At 40.2% G+C, this 17805-nt stretch overlaps 1 protein-coding gene across 5 annotated transcripts in view; it reads right to left on the reverse strand.

The window, feature by feature from the left end:
- chd9 (chromodomain helicase DNA binding protein 9) overlaps positions 1-17805 on the reverse strand; it is an 81372-nt gene that overhangs the window by 32877 nt on the left and 30690 nt on the right. For all 5 annotated transcript variants that reach the window (XM_008283007.1, XM_008283006.1, XM_008283005.1 and 2 more), the window contains 2 exons: positions 15321-15730; positions 1877-1982 (listed from right to left, as the gene is read on the reverse strand). In XM_008283007.1, coding sequence (XP_008281229.1) covers positions 1877-1982; positions 15321-15730 — 516 coding nt within the window. The remainder of the gene's footprint in view (positions 1-1876; positions 1983-15320; positions 15731-17805) is intronic.

The following is a 17805-nucleotide window of genomic DNA, read 5'->3' on the forward strand; positions in this document are numbered from 1 at the left end:
GAATGATCTTGTTAAATTTCAATAAATCAAGCAGGAAATCCAGAAAAAAAAACACACTCTGCAAATGAGAAAAAATCAGAAACAAGAGCGCTTTAAAATCCAGCTTCTTTCTATTCCTTCCTGTCAAGCCTTTATAATTATCACATGCGTGGGCTGCTGTATCCTGCATCAATACATGAACCCCTCCTAATGATAATATGTAGTTAATTAGGAATAAATGCCACTGAGCCAAAGTTAATTAGGTGTGCAGCATAATATCCCTGTGGAGATATACCCTCACATCCACAAAGCCAAGCTGACCAGAAGCTGGAGAGTCAAACCTGCCACATGCCACGACAACAGGGCTGAACCCCTGAGGAGACCGTGCTTCTGTTCTAGCTGTCGGCCACGCTACCTCGACTTCTGCCACACGATCATCCTAAATGAGTCATCAACAGAGTTTTTTTTTTAATTAAGGCCGGGGGCGCCATTTAACGAGCGTAATTATATCATAGGATGTAGTCCGGATAGGACTCAAAAAGAAGCGAATGAGGTGGTGGGGCGTAAGAGGAGACAAAGTCCCTTGTCATCCCCGCTCATTCAGACATGTCACTTGTCAAAATCCTGACAGCAGTGAGTAAAGAAGAACACAACTCAGAACTGTGTTTTAACTGCTGAAATACAGAATCATCTCGGGTGTCAGGATTAGTCACATCACGTAGAAAACAGCCGTAACGTTGCTGTGGTTGGTGGTTGATCAGCACTAGGCATGGTAACTATGAATGTCCAGTCTAACTTCCACCTGCTCCACTGACCAATAAGGTCACTACAGACTAACTGACCTTGAATTATTTCTACCTGACTATCTACAATGAAGTATTCCCACCTTTTAATGATAAAGCTGCACTTTAAACACTTTGAGATAAGATCACAAAAAATTACAGATTTTGCATAAAAGAAATATTATTTATAGCCACCAATATTTCATTTGTACATTTCAACCAATTGCATTGATAAAATTCTGATCAATGTAATCTATAACTAAGGTAAAGTAATATCTGTACAATAATTTGGGACAACTCAACAAAGTTAAATAAGATGTACTTGATACTCATCGCCTGTCTTTTTTTCCCTATCTTTAATAATCTCAAATTCAATAGAGCAGTATTTAATTTTCCACCAGAATGTAGCTCTAATTACTCTGACTTTGACAAAAAATAAAAATAAATAAGGAGACACTTCAATTTCACTGGCAGCTGTGGCAACATTTCCTTTCACATTAACAATTTTGAACAATGCTGAACACAATTTAACATGCCATTAGTGTTAAATTTAGGCTGGTGTGCATGTAAAACTGCTATTCTTGATGTTTTGACCCAGATAATTCCTCTTCGCTGTCAGTTTTCTCCATCATCAACACAGATAAGAATGTTTACTTGAGATAGCCACCCACTGAATGACCTCCACGTGAACCGCAGTCAATCCTTGCAGGCTCAAACTAAAGCTGTGAAGCCTTCCTCTATGCTCGGCAGCAGTGTGAACAGTCAGGTCGAGGACACCACTTCACTCGCTCACTTTTATCAGACTGGTAACAGACAAAGAGTCAGCCTTTGCCTTTGTTTTCTCTCTGCAGAGGTGTGACACCACAGGCAGTAACGCTAGCACCACATCTGAATAAAGTGGGGAATTAAACCACAGTCAAAAGTAGATTAATTTCCACCTAAAACCCAAGTGTTTCCTCACAGTTTAGGGTTCATATTTTATTTGATAAAGTGCAATGAAATACGCTAGATGTGCTGTAAAGCGTTACAGCTCCAGCTATGATAAAAAGCTGACTCGTACGGCGTGTTTATACGTCTGTTTGTGTTCGTTTGCGAGTGTGTATGCTGGAGCTTACAGAGTCGTCATCTTTAGGAGTGTGTCGAGGGGGAGGGTCATCATCTGACTCCTCTGAAGAGTCTGGCTTTCGCTTTTTCTTCTTTCCGATCTTGATGACAATTTTCCTGAGGGAAAGAAAGACACAATGAAACAATGGCCAGAGAAATAAAAAAACCTGTTCCAAGTGCACGATGTTTACCGCGCTGTTGTTTATAGGCGTATTCTGGGTTGACAAATGCCTTGAAGATGCAGCCCTGAGGTAACCAGACATCATCTTCCGTCTTTAAACATTTGATATGAAAACAACAACATGCTTTTTACGCATATTTTTTAAAAAATCTAGGCGTCTTCAACCCTAATCACGCAAAAATCAGTGTCTGACTCGAACTGTCATGCAAATGTGCGACGTCCTACAAAACACCAGTGGGAGAAATGTGTTTACAGTGTCGGTACCAGCACAGTTTTCACAATAAAGCGAATCAGGTGAGGCGTAGATCCACAGAAAGGGGTTGTGTGCTAAAATGACAGGGACCTTTGGAGAAACTTCTAATTTGTCTGACTCAAACCTCATATTAAGAGTAGCCGAGCTCTTTAAGCACAAACTGAAATCTTTTGCAAGCGCTTTACAGCAACAACCGTGAGGCAAAGACAACTGCAAAAAAAGTTATTTTACACTAAATCTCCATTCAGGCATTTTAACTGCTTCTAAGTAGTTGGATTAAGGAACTGTTTGGGTGAAAGGCTGCCTGATGGATTCTAATAGAAGGATAGATACACATCCAAAACCATCTGATCATTTGACTGCAGACTGCACATGCACAAGTCTCTGAAGATTTCCATCAGTACACACTAAGATAGAACAGTCATGGTTTTTCCTGGCTCAGAACAGGCCTTTGGGGGTTGACTTATGCAAGGAAAGGGAAAAGGAATGAGTCTGTATTTGTATATTTTGACAGAAATCTTTGCATTTTCCTGCTATTTTAGACTTTTTCTTTACAAACAAAAATGTCTGTAATGTTTGAGGAAATTAAACTCCAGTTAACATGAGTGGTTAAAAATATTTTTTCCCCTCATTTTGGTGCTTGTGAGTTTCATTTGCCGCTGGCTAAAATCTCTTCGTGGGGTGCCTAAAAACCTCTTTTTTGGGGCAAAAAAAAAAAAAATCTCTGTGCAAGAAAATCCCCGGTAGTATAAGTGTTCACAGATCTACTACTGCTGCACTCCAGTCCATCAGGAATAGAAGCAACTGAAGCCTTATATCCGATAAGAATATCTCTCTGTACAGCTGTCAGCATGCAGTTTTAAACCCTGACATACATACAACTACAGCACTGAAATGATTGTAAGGAACGCTTGCAAGAGTTGTCAAAAATGTCTATCTTTATATATATATATAAATATATATATCAATTCTGAATATATGGAATGGTTTCAGTATTCATTTTCCACAGTAACAACACGTCGATACCAGCTATGTGGTTTCACCCTCCTCTCTCCGACACATAACCCTGCCTCCTCCAACTCATTCAAACGGCTATCTTCGTCTTGTTACTTGAATCATTTGCTCAAGTTGAACAGCGTTTTGTTATGGCATTAGAAAGACATCAAGTGCAGAACCTCCCCAACGGGTTTCAGTAAGGAAAGTAAAGAGCAAGAGGGCTGTTTGGGATATAATTAGGAATTGAGACAAACCAGTATGGAAACAACACAAGCTACCTTTCATCAGTGTAAAACTGTAGCTTGCGATAATGTTGCAGCATTGTTGAATTTATCTTTTACTAAAAACAAAAATCTCAGTTTCTTTCAGTAAAAAAAGACATCGTTTGTTTGTTCCTTTTCTTTAGGATTGTGTATCAAAGTCAGAAATTGCAGTTGCGTGACTACACTAATGCTCGCACGTATCCTAACGCTCACAAAGGGAGCTGCTGGAGTTCATGGAGTTAAGAATTCAGAGCTTTGCTAAAGCTCCTACATAGTTTGCAGATTGTTTTCTCTCTAAAATACCTTTGGTAGTTTGTGAGTGTTAAAATTCTCACCATTGGCCTGATGTACAATTATAGTACCGAGGCAGACTGCTAAGATGTTAGAATATCAGGAGCCCAAATAATAGCAGATTGCACAATGAATAGACACAAGCTTTTATTTTTTTTGCCAATGCTTCATGCTTGAACTCCCTCTTCTTTTTCTTTTTTTTTTTCCCCCACACATTGTCACATATTATTTTTGTGACCTTTCCACATATATTCTCTCACCACTTATGCAGACACTTCCTATCTTGCGCTTCTCCACATGTATTATCTTTTTGCGAGCCACAGGCGCCAAATCTCTGGCTTGGTGTGATATTAATGGGGGGAAAAATTTTTATATATATATATATATATGAACGGCTGTCACACTATCACACAATTTTTTCCTTCTCACTCACCAACAACCTTGCATACGCATAACCAACCCACCCCCTCGTTCCCACAAAGGGAAACATGCGCTACACGCCACACAGTCCGTCACAGCCCCATTCAGACATGGTGCATGAGCAGGTAGGTCTCTAGTGGGGAGGATGTCCCTGTGGGGCTTGGTCATATGAGATTACATTAAACACTGAGCAAAGATTCCCACACAAGCAAATACCTTCTCCTATTAATCACCAATCCTTCTGTTAGAGTGTCTGTGTCACAAAAAAATCAACTGGATTACTGTTTCTTACAGAACTTCCATATTGTTTAGTCACAATGTGAGCATTTAAGGGTTAAAGAATATTTTTTATCAACCATTTCCAGTTGATAATTTAATCTCCATTTCTCCTCCAACACACAGCAATTCCATTTACATTCATCAAAAACTTAACTTATTTACCAGACTGAAACAGAAAGAGACATGTGACTGACACATTCTCTTCTTTTTCCCATCACCATCTTAGAAATCCTCCAACCAGATGGAGATAAATAGAGGAATAACTATCACACTACAACACTGACTGCAATTTGCATAATATAGTGCATTATATTAACAAAAGAAAAATAAGATAGCCAGTTCTAGTCCAACTTTAACTCCAAGAGCTTCTTTCAACTCTCTTGGTTTAGTTGTTGACAATCTTTCCATTCAGCTCAGCAAAGACTGACAGTTTCCTCGTCTGTGTGACTGGAGTTAAGCAGTGAACTCTAACCCATCTGCTGAATGACACAGGTGCATCATGTGGGTAGAACAGAGACACACACAATGGAAGAGGCTTAGAAGACCTTTACATTTTTAACCAGATTCCTGTAGTTCAATCCAAACACAAATAAACCCCCTTTTTGTTAGAATTTATCAGCTCATTCAACTTGTCCACTCATCACATTCACAGTAACATTTGGTCAAAAAAGGATCGAATGTGCGACCCAAGGTCTAACTAAGGAAAAAATTTGGAGTGGTTAACTGAACCAAAGACACTTCAGGACACACAAACACCCATCCAAGCACCTATTATAATATCTGTGCAGAGCAGGAATAAGCAGATTGGTCCAGCAGCTCTGTGCTGAAGAGCTGTCCCCTCTGCTGGTGTCCCTGCCCCCTATGGATGATATTACATTTCACAAATCCTCTTGACAATGACACTTTATGGTTGCCATGCAACATGCCCTTGGGACTGTATTTGGCAATGTGGGCTGCAATGTTCGTGGTGACATCACTTCCTGTGAAAAACAACACCAGAACATGTCCACTGACACTATGAATGACTAGGCAACGTGCCAAGTCAGAGTGACACAATGTAAGAAGATAAATTAACCAGCTGTGACGCCCAGAAAAATAGGAAAAGAAAGGAAAAATATACTAAGGCAGCTGAATGGGACTGAGCACTATTGACTAAATAAAAGCTGGCTGTGATATGGACCTTGCAGAATAGCAGTGTCACATCACCAAGCAGCAGCTCAGCAGCTAACAGCCTATAACAGGGCTAAAACATCTCTCTGATTCCCATATGGGAAAACTTGAACTGTGAAACGAGATACTTGAGGGCTGTAAAAATCATCAATTGAGCCAGCGACAGACAGCGCAGACAGAATATTGATAGTGATGCGGTACCTTTGTACTGACATCTATTACATACCACACTAAATGAAAAGTATACATTCTACATTCGCCCGCACGGACACACACGGAAACGCACAAAACAAAAACCACATCTTAGTGAGGGTTCCAGCGTGTTCCACCCTGCAGTGGCTGAGACACAGGACCACCCAAGATTTACTTACATTGGTGCTCATGTACATGCTCCCTTTGAGTGGATAGCCTCCCCCCAAGCTAAAATATACTGCATCAACTCAAATGACAGGGAGAAAACTCAAGACTTTCAAATCAACATCTCACTGATAAAAAAAAAAAAAAGGTAAAGCAGTCAGTTTTACTCTTCAGGGTCAAAGTCAGGTCTCCCTGATGTGAAGAAGCTTTGCACAGGCCGTATAAATGCCACAGAATGACAGAAATTATATCCACCGACCTACATATTATAAAGTAGTTAAGTGCCTGACCAAGCTGAGAGGCAAATTTTGTCGTGCAAAACCCAAAAAGAATGGCTAGGCAGTTTGGAAAGCAGTATTTATGTACTGAATAACGTTGCATATATGGAAAGTGAATATTAAATCCAGCAAGACATAGTCTGATTATGAGAAATATGTTATATGTATTTTTCCACACGTCAACAGCACAAAGTGTCATCTCTTCTAATCTGACAAAAAAGCAGAAAACCCGCACCATGCATTTAGCAACAGGCGCTAACCAATCAAAGGGACATATGGATCATGTGGCTCTATAGGAGTCGATATATAAAGCAGTAATACAGCATGCTCCGGGCTAATTATGGACTACCTGCGATACATCCAGGGCTCCAGGTGTAATACACTTTGACAAAGAGTTACACATGCCAAGTTTTATGCCACTCAATATTCTACTTCAAACAGTTTGCAAGAAAAAACAGCATACTGGTGTGCAGTAAGCTCAATTTAGTTCTCCTATCTATTGTGTTATTTTATGCAAACCTGCTTGAAAAAACTAGGCTAGGATAAATGAAGAATACAGAGATAGGGAGTACAATTGCAATACAATGTCTTCTTTTAAAACCAAAAGAATGAGGGGAAAAAAAATAATCAGAATTATCCGCCAACAGTGCCAGGCAGAGAACTGACACACTTGTGTTTTTTTAAAAATGCGAAAGGTTTATATTGTGCAAAATACAATTGAGGTTTTTGGCTGTGACCTAATTAGAAAACTGTAACTAAACTCCCACAAGTAAAAGTGAAAGAGTTGTCTTGACATTTGGATCCTGACAACACGAGTATACAGTATCAGGTATCATATATATTAGGCACACGAGAACATCTTGTGGACTCTTATTTGGATGACAAACCTTGACTCCACAAAGCACCCCTCCTGAATTTACTCAGTGGTTCTTAAAGGATCCAAATCTTGACGCCTTTGCGACTGATTGAGGCTAACTATAGTTGTCTTTTGTGATAATTGCATTATCTAAGGCAAAGCAATGAAAGGAGGCTTTTCTATAATTAAAACAGTAGAAGACACAAGGAAACTGGAGTGATCACAGCACTGAAGTTGCACTTTATAAATGTTTAATGATTTTAACACCAAAAAAATTAATTTCCTTTGAATACGTATATGTTCAAAATATGTCATTCTCGTAATATTTACATGCTATTTTTTTTTAATTACTTCCTCCCTGAAGCGTTACATCTTATTTTATTAACACAGTTTCAGACACCATAATGAACATCTTTCAGTTCGGACTTCTCTTGATGTTTTTAACCCACAAGAAGCCTATATTCTTCAGTTTTAGCACAACATTCTCTTCTTCTCCTCCTCGTTTTATCTCCGTACTTTAAGACACAGCCACCTGGAGGGTGATGGCTGCCATTAATGTTTTTACAGATGGAGATGAAAATGATTTATTTGCCTCCCCATCAGGACTTTAAGAGGCCATCCTCCAGACATAATCTTGCATCTCTAATTAGACTACAGCTGCCCCTGATCTGACTTTACGGAGTGATCCCTGATGATAGGCTACCACAAGCCTTTCCCTGAGAGTAATAGGCTGGTTTCTGTTCAAGGCTTTCTTGGCTCCCATCCTCCTATTGTGCCAAATAACCCCCATCCCTTGTCCCCCCAGTGTTGTCCTGCCCTACTTGGCATGCCGCCACTGGGAGTGTATGTGTGAGAGTTTGATTTTAATAGAATCAAGATTGGATAGTGCTTTACAGACCAAGGCTGTAAAGCACGGTGGGGCTCCAGCATGTCAGAGAAACCTTCATCGTCTTTTAGTTGGTCTACCTCAGACATTCTGACTGTATGCGACCAAGCTATCCTCTAAATTACTGTTACGTGTATGCTGTGTGTGTGTGTGTTTGTGTGCATTTCTCATCCTGAGGGGCTTATTGACACAGTAGTGCTGGTCCTTGTCAGGAAATCCCCCTTCTTATGAATGGAAGGCTATAATCTCAGTGCCACATAACACACAACTGGAAACAGTAGTAGCAGCACCATCAAGGCCCCTCTCAAAGACAAATACTGTATCAGCACAGAGCACATGGCCACACGGGATTTCTGCTATATTCAGCAAACATTTTAAAAATGGGCAGCACTCTCGCATGCACAAACGCAGACACTTAAAACGACACGTACATTTGCATTAAGACACGAACAGACCCACAAACATGTTTGTATATCACACGCCAGCACACGTGAACACGCAGACATATGCACCCTGCAAGGGATTAACTAGGAAAACAATTAAAAAACAGCTTTAGCCTTTCCTAATGAAAAAAGTGAGGGAAAAGAGATTAGACGGCTAGCAGGCAAGCACTGAAATATGAACAGCTATACGCTGCAGCATATACACTAGACTTAAACCTCCATTTTCTATCATGTAATTGATCTCACAAGCACCATTTTGTTTGATATTTCCCTGCTACCCTGCTGCTTTGTAGTATCAGCATATTTAGAACATGCCTGCTCACAGGAAACATTGGATGCACAGCTTTGAGCATTCTGGAAGAACCAAATTTATACTAGCGAAAAAAAATGTAAAGAGGAGGGGGAGGGAGAAACAAAAAAGGGAATGAGCGGCACGGTGCTTTCATCTGATGATTATGAGGGTATTTTTCAGCAGGTAGGCTGCCTAGAAAAGCAAATTCCAGCCTGTTGAGAGCTGTGATCGGTCAAGCCTGGCCTGTGAAATAACCCTTGCCTCTCCCCCGGGTAGGTTATATTGGTTAATATTTTGATTTAGGAGATGTAAATGCAGAAATCAGATACAGACCTAACCTAAAACCTAGCAGTGTCGTAGTTCTAATTGTTGAGATCGGGTTCCTTTAGAAGATTAAAAACTGAAATACTAACATTCATACAAATGTCTTCCTCTGAAAACTCAGTTCTCTGCACTGCATAGGCTTCAGATCCCAATTTATAAAAACTGGGAATGCAGGCCCTGTGGTCACACACCCCAAAACTAAGATGACATTTGTAATACATCTTCACTACCCCAGGGCATAATATTTCTCAATGAAAATACATTTTTGAAACAGAGACTGCGAGGTGAAAAACAACCTAAACTTTTGATCTTGAATCGGTTGTACTGCAGTTATGGTTTCGTACTGATCTCATACAGCTTCCAAACCCAAATTCAACAGATAAAATACAGGGACAAATTTTCCCTATTTTCAAGCACAAGGAGATCCTTAAAGGCAAATGTGCAACTTCTTCATATTAAAATTCTACAAAGCCAATGTTGCTGTGTTCTATTGACATGCATACTTACATTAACACAAATGTTTCAACGTTTAAAACCAGAGAAAACTGTAATTTTATTCAATAACATACAGAAGAAAGATGACCTCCGTAAACTACCACTTGTTTTTCTTCTCATTTCACCCTTACTTCAATATGATGTTTTGAGGCAGTCGGCTCATCTAATGGTAAGTTAGCAATTAACATTACGATGCTTGTGTATTAACGTTATGTCATTCTGTTTTGAATCATTGGAACCGACTGACATAACATGAGTATACGTGACTAATTGTGATGTCAGTAATTCTTTAATAAATGGTCTGGATGTCTGCCTGAGCTACACCAGATATATTTTCATCACACTATCAGCATTTGAAGCTGCAGGAGAAACACCTGCAGTTTTTTTTTTTTTAACAGATGATGCTGAGTTATTCCCCAGGGTTACTACCCCCTCCAGCAGCAATACTTAAGGGTTTGTTGATGTCTTTTGATTTTTCATGCCTTCAGAGCTTATTGTCTGTTGTTAACCTTTGATAAGTTGCAGTGATTAAAGTCAGGTTAATGATGAAGAATTTAAAACTACTTTCCTCAATAGCTGACTTTAATGTACCACGTTTTGTTTTGGCTATCAGTTTAAACTTGGTGGTTAAGGAAAATGTTTAAATGGTTATGTTTTCTAAAAGACCCCCCGATCAGCATAAAAAGAAAACGGACAAATGTGTTAACATTTTTTTTAAAAATTATTATTATTTTTTAAAGGATTTTTCTTGGATATGCGTCATGTCCACCTGTCACGGCGGCTGGTGCATCCATATTGTAATCAGCTGCTTTCATGTATGTTTTTCATCAGGCATATTTTCCATATGATGATATGACCCCTAATTTGCTTGGCTGATAGAGCAAACTGACAATGCAATCCAAAATTGATTCTGGTAGAATAACAGACAGTAATGACAGTGTAGTGGTCTCAGAGAAACAGACCGTTAAGTACACAGACAATTAGGATATTAGTCTTATCTCAGGCTCCATTCGCTGCTTAAAGAACAGTGGGATGATGCAATGGAAGAGTGAGCATACACTCAACACCAAATACACACATAACCTCAAGCTTTCTGAACGTAGGCCAGTACACACCCTCTACAGAGCACAGGCTGAAGTAATGACTTCAGCGGAAGGTTAGTACCTCTGCAGCCGAGATGCATTAATATTTTATGGGGAGATCCTAGGCGGTGCATGCATGTGAACAGAACTCTCCTCCGGTATGAATCTCTCACCAGAAGCTTCTTGTCATCATGTGTGCAGTTTGTCTCAATCACTACTATCCTCAATACAATAGCAACACAGAGACGATCCCTCACAGTATCTGCACAGACACACCTTCCAACTACACATACGCAGAGTAGCAAAATAAACGGAGATTCCTCTCCATTAGGAAGCCAGAGTTCTTAAAGTGTCAGAAAAGTAGTAAGTCATATATAAATGTCTAACACATATCTAATATATTCTGTACTCTCAATTTGGCTTTTTGTCCAGGACCAAGGTACAACCTCAGCCCGACTCCATTAACAACTTTGCTAACTTGGCTGAACTTCCAGCTATCGATACCTCAGGTTAATGAGGACAAGGCCCTGATAGGAGCAGTGAAAAAAAGAGCCAAAGTCCATAGCAGAATTAGAAACATCGCCACAGACTCACAGCTTTGATGCAAGTACATTTTTATGGATTTTACATTTTATAAAAAAAAATCGTATGAGTCCCTCATCAAAATGTAAATGTCATCATTAAAAATTCACAGCAGCAGATGATCCCCTAAAACTGTTACTTACTGTTACAACAGTTACAACCAACTCAATGTTGCATTACGGCTGGAGTGTTTGTTCCACTACGCTTAAAAGCTTCTTCCTGTCTGTCTTATGTCCACACACAGTCACTCCCTGTTTTTTTATGCATTTGTATATTTCAGGAAGTTAAAATGGCATCTACCATTAAGTCTAAAGACAAGTGTTGAAAAGGAGAGTCGTCTCATTATCAGGCCGTCTAGTGTTCAGGCCTATATGATTGAATTTATGTTTTAGATCTTTTTACATTACAGTAGTGACATGAGCCTGGGACTGATCACATTCTGACTTCCCGTGATTAAAGGATTAGAACTGCCTCCCTCAATGAAACTGGACTTACTGGATTTGTGACTGCCCTTTAAAGAACCCAACAGAGACAAGTTAACTCTATTAACTTTGTTGTAATTGAGAGTTTTTGATGAGTAAAAAAACAAAATCACACATTCTATGTTTATATAAAATCCACATCTACATGATCCTCAAGTGTCAAATTGATGTTGGTTACTGAGCCCTCAGGCTTCATTGTTATGATGAAGCGCAGATTCAAAAAAAATCTGCCGCAAATTTACTATTTTTCAATTTCTATTTCTAACTCCAACAGCAATATAAGAAGATTTCCTGAGCTTTGAATCCTCACACCTCATATGAAATGTTCACACATTCCCACAAGCCTTTTGTCATATACAGACAGTTATATGTCATCACCATATTTGCATGAAGGGCCCTTGGATTTGAACTGCTTTTCTTAAAAAGAAAAAAGAAAAGAAAAGGGAGAGCACGGCATAGAGTCAAGGGCACACATGTAAACCATCACTGAAGCCTTGTGAAGTGGTCTTAACTTTAAACTACGGTTTTCATAAATCCTTTTGACCAAAAGTGAGTTCACGAATATTTACTACAATTAATCATTGATTTCAGGGACATTTCTTTTTGCACTTTCACATTTAAAAATAGAGTACTGCTTTTACTTTTATATCATATTAGATTCAAGCTACTGGCAAAATGTTACATCAAAAAAGACTGAAAATAGGGTTCTTCTTTCCCAGAATTCAGTGTATCTCATAAAGGGAAATTACAAATGAATTGGACACAAAATGTCACATTTAAGGAAAATTTTTCCTATCAATAGACACTGCCGTGTATCGATGCCTCCTAATCACCTTACATGTAGGATACGCTAGATGCTAGCTATGTGGCTAATCTCCCCACTCAGTTTCTGCAGCACCCACAACTCAAACAGGTGCACAAACATAATTTCTCTAATGTCAGCTTCACCCATGTTAAAACCATGTGATTTTATCTGCACGTTTTGTACGTGCTGATTTTTTTTAAAAGTAGGGCATGTATTTTAAAACACTGCAGTCGATCATGCACATTTCATTGTCGGAAATCAATATCGTGATTGTAAAGAATTTTTTTTTTTGTGCAGCCCAACAAGACCTGCTCTAAATTTAAGGTTTGAGTGTTTACAACTGTACATCATACATGAAAGCACGTAAAGCAAAGCTTAAGTCACACAATGTTCCAAGTTGAAACGCATCTTTCAGACTTCAGTATGCTTTAATGAGGTTAACTAAACACAGCATAATAACCTTAAAACTAACCCCAGCTTGAAGGTATGTGGCTATGCTGAGAGACTGAAACCAGAGTTGGTTTAGAAAATGAAGATCTGTAGAGACTTTTCTCTTAGATTTTTGCTATAAAAGGCTAATTCAGACAATATTAGCCTCCACAAGCAGGCTCTGCTGCTTGCATCTTGATCTGCTGCTGTTCTCACATGTAGGCCAAGTATGGTTTCTTAGGTCACACAGCACACTGCCTTGGAGCCACTAGGATTGTTATCTGTGACACATCTGAATGACAGACTGTGGACAAACTGTTAGCTGCCCTTCAAGACTAACAAGTCTTAGATTGCATTTGATTCAACGCTGATGGTTTTATCAACTGTGTCTTCACAGATGCAAGATGGTTAGGAGGGAAAAACATCTGTGTGTGCACTGACGAACCAAGCTGGAGTGAAGCTTCCTGATCTTAAAAGTGTGGCGTATCAAAGATAAATAGCATGATCACACAGAACTTTAATTTAATGATCACAACAGAGCTTGTTCATAGATGCTACCAGATCAACAATCCTTTAGTTAATTAAACACCTGATACAGCAGAGTAACTGTGAACACCACCAGACAAGTTCCTCCAACTGCAGCAGCACTGTATCACACTGACGAATGCCTCCATCATCTCAATATGCTCCCAAACAGCAGCACTGCCACAACTTTGTTATTATCGCACGCACACACACACAAGCAAAATCCATTATCTGCTACAGCTTTTCTCCCTCTGCCTGGCTCATCTAATTATTAATCAACGCAGCTGCCAGTCAGATATGATTGTTGACCATTGTCGGTCACTCTCACTCGAGGTCTCAAAAATACAGGCGTTCTGGGTGCTGGTTTAAAACTAATAACGCTTTTCAGCTGCACAATCTGACATTACCATATTTAAACATTCCCCTGTTCCTTCGTCTCCCTGCCTCTGCCTTCACATCTGCACTCGCTGATATTTTAATAGCTTGTGTTGGGTGTGGCTTATTGCTACACACTGCTTATAGCAGTTAAAACAGGGGGGATGGGAGGCGGATTACGGTATCTATACATCAGCACTACTTGCCCAAACATACTAGGCAGCACTGTCTCACATGTAAATGCAGTCTTTGTTTGCTCCTCCCATGCCTATGCCGATGACTGAGCCCGGTTTATTGTTGTGGCGTGCAGTAAATTCTGTTGAACTTTGAGCTTCCATCTTGGCAACCACAGGCAGAAAATGTATGCTAGTAAAAAAATGTACCAACAAAATCAACCAGTACACAAGCAGCTTAAATCAGCAAAGTACACCACTGCAGCTCTGTAGTCACACATACAAAAGAAGACACCATAAGCACAATATAGAATTTTAATTACTAAGTAATAGGGCTTCGATTCTAAGCTCAAACCCATTGGAGTCCAATTTGGACTCTTAGTGAGACAGACATTTCTTAATGGGATCGTTGGGATTCTTTTTAAAGTGCTATCAATAGATCACGCAAAGAGAAATGCCCTCGTCAGACATAAATAAGGAGCAGGAAATGTGGCTTCTTGAAATTCAAGATTCACTAAAAATTATACAGTATCATGTTACAAATAACAATCCAACTAAACCCTTCAGGTTAGAGGGGAAGAGGTTTCACTTTATGTGTTTGAAAAATTGATGTAGATAAACTTGGTTTGTGCTTACGAAAAGGAAGGTCAGCATTAAACATTTTTTTAAGTGCTGGCAAAATAGTGGACAAAAGGGCCAAAATGGAATATATGATCTACAGAAAATCAGGTAGCTGACTTTACACTGTTTCACCTTGACATACCTAACGTTTGGTAGTTCAGGCTTTTCAAACATGAGATCTGCTGCTTTTTCTCAGTCACATTAACTATCACTGCCCCCTTTACTGTGTGGCTTGTGTCCATTTAAAAGTTCAGATATCGCCCTGGTCTTTGGTAAACTGATGTGCATTTGCTGTTATTTTTATACGACAGAATAAAAATGAATTAACAGAGATGAATAGAGAATATTAGTAATTTTATACTAAAACCTTTTGACTCCAAAAATAATACATTTTTGTTTAAAGTATGGGTAGTAGAGTGACAAGTTAACCCGAGGCATTTGTCACTTGTTCTCTCAAGCTCATGAAGTGCTGCACTTGTTCAGGCTCGAGTTCAGTTAAAAGAAATGAGATCAAAGTTATATTTGGATTATTTTTTTGACACATAACAGTGCGCTGCAGTGGTTTATAGAACAGTCTTAATGGTTGTGACTACATACCCGATCTTGGCCTTCTGCTTGGACTTGGAGGAGGGCACAATGCAGGACTTCCTACAGGCCTTCTCTTTGGGCCGTGCCTTGCCGTTTCCTTTGTGCTCGCGGTCCCGATGGCTCTTATACTGTGACGAAGAGCTGGGGAAGCTCTCCGGACTCATAACTCGAGGGATGTTTTTCTCCCCTCGCTGCCGGGCCTTGGCAATAGCCTCTGATATTATCCTATTGGCTTTCTCCTGCTTGTCTTGCGGAGTTGACTCCATCGGATGATGCGTCCTTCGTGGCACCCTCTTCTCCGACGAGGAGCTGGATGAGGATGAAGACGAAGAGGAAGAGGAGGAGGACGATGAGCTGCTCTTCATTGGGGGACTGAGGACCCGCACCTGACCACCGGGACCATTAGCGTTCTTTCGAGGCTAAGGACAGAGGTAGAAAAACACAGACATCATTAGCATTTACATTTATGATGCCAGTCTAACACACATTTCATAAATAATACAGCCATGATGGCATCTAGCCTTTTGAGGACGATTCAAACCCATACCACAGAAAGACACAGTGACAGAGCCCTTTAAAGGAAAGCTGTTGCACTGGGGTACTAAATCTATTTTCTCACCAGTTGGTCTTTTTTTTCTATTTTGTTTTGTAATACAAAACAAGTAATTATGTCAGAATAAAAGCCATAAACAAGAAGGTTGTTATCTATAGCTGCTATGAAGTAATGCAGCTCAGCCATAGGTGAGTAAAACAAGCAAATCTTTATTTCCCTCTCACACAAAATGGGACCAGCACAGCGAGTAGCCATTTCACTGTACAATGTAGGAAGCTCTGTATGAAAATTAAATGTGAAACATAGACTGAAAACAAAAAAAGAAAGCACTGCAAACCAAGGCTTTATGAGTTTAAAATATACTGTGATGCAGCAATGCAACCAGCGGAAACTATCAATCACTCATTCAGAAAATCGCAACCTTCTGTGTGAACCACTCAGACAGCAGAGCTTGTTGCTGTCCCCTTCCCACATGCTGAGGGTTGGGTGGTGGAGGGGGGTTGGACCTGTCTCACTCCACACCACGCTTACTTCAACTCCCGGCCTCTGATCGAACTCTACTAGCAGACATGAGAAGGGCCGGTGTTTCCTCCAAGTGTTCATTTAGATCAGGTGGAGAGAGGCCTCTCTGAACTCTGAAAGCATGTGACACGAAAAGCCCGATGCAAACGAAATTCTTTTGCGTGAGGTAAGCTATTAAAAAGGTAAAACACTGGCTCAATGTGGCAGGTTACAGTGAAGCCTTGTGGACATAAATAATCCAGTCTGCCTGATACATGATAATATGTGAATAATAGATGGCGTGACTGCGGTTATGCCTATACAAGCGTCTTGTGGTGGGCCTTGAGCCCAGTGGAGAGGGAACCCATAAATGGATGACCTAATCTAAAAATGTGTTGCGTATGCCTACATGGCCCAGGCGCGGCTGGTTGCTTTTTTTTTTTCCACACTGCTTGCTAAATAAAGAGAATTAGCTTGAACCTCGCTGACAAAGTGGGGGGAGGGAATTGAATAACTAGCAATTCATTTGGAAGGAAGTGGGGAAAAAAAAAAAAAACACACAGCAGACACACACACATACACACAAGAGCTGCATTATGATTTTCACGTGTGCAACGCTGCTGAGGCTATTAGGAAGAAATTTACTGGATCATGCTGGAATGTTCTCATTCAAGTTATTGGTAAAAAAAAAAACAGAGAGAGAGCGAGAGAGAGGGAGGAGTAGAAAGTAACGCTTAGGAGCGGAAGAACATGAGCGCACATGAAAGAGGTAGCAAGAAGAAAAAAAATATGAAAACAGGCTTGTATCAGAGAGAGAGAGAGAGAAGAGGGGGGGAGGCGAGAGAAAAGATAAAATGCACCAAAACTGAGAGCACTGCAGCTGTGTAATACATCTATAAATAACTGAAATTACAGCCTGCCAGCACTGCAGTGATTTCAATCTCTCTAGCAGCACGTAGTCCCGTGAAAACGGCAAGGACCATTACGACCGATGAAAAGGTAGAGTAAGCTCCATTTGGGCCGGACACCTTTTTTTTTTTTTTTTTCTCCCCCCTTCGCTCCCACCCCCTCATTTCCACATGTAGTGAGCTCTCTGGTGACTGACAGCCTCAACTCATGGAGGACACACACACACACACATGATATACTGTACATAAACTACAGAGCAGGGCAGCTCGGAGAGAGAGACATTCAAAGGAGAACAGTAAAAGTGATGTATGAAATGAATAGACAGTGGGGGGGGTGGGGAGGGAAAAGAGAGCACTCAATCTAGTATGCCTTGATAAGGTCTAGTATAGCAAAGCAAGTGAGTATGGAGGGGAGGGGAAAAAAAAAAAAAGCAGCAATGAGTTCAAGATGGCGGCAGTGCAGCATGAGCCAGTAGCAGAGGAGGTTGTTCAGTTCCTGCCGGCCCCTCCTCCTCCCCCTCGTCCCTCCTCC

Source organism: Stegastes partitus, unplaced genomic scaffold, assembly GCF_000690725.1.
Source record: "Stegastes partitus isolate 25-593 unplaced genomic scaffold, Stegastes_partitus-1.0.2 Scaffold293, whole genome shotgun sequence".
Lineage (NCBI taxonomy): Eukaryota > Metazoa > Chordata > Actinopteri > Pomacentridae > Stegastes > Stegastes partitus.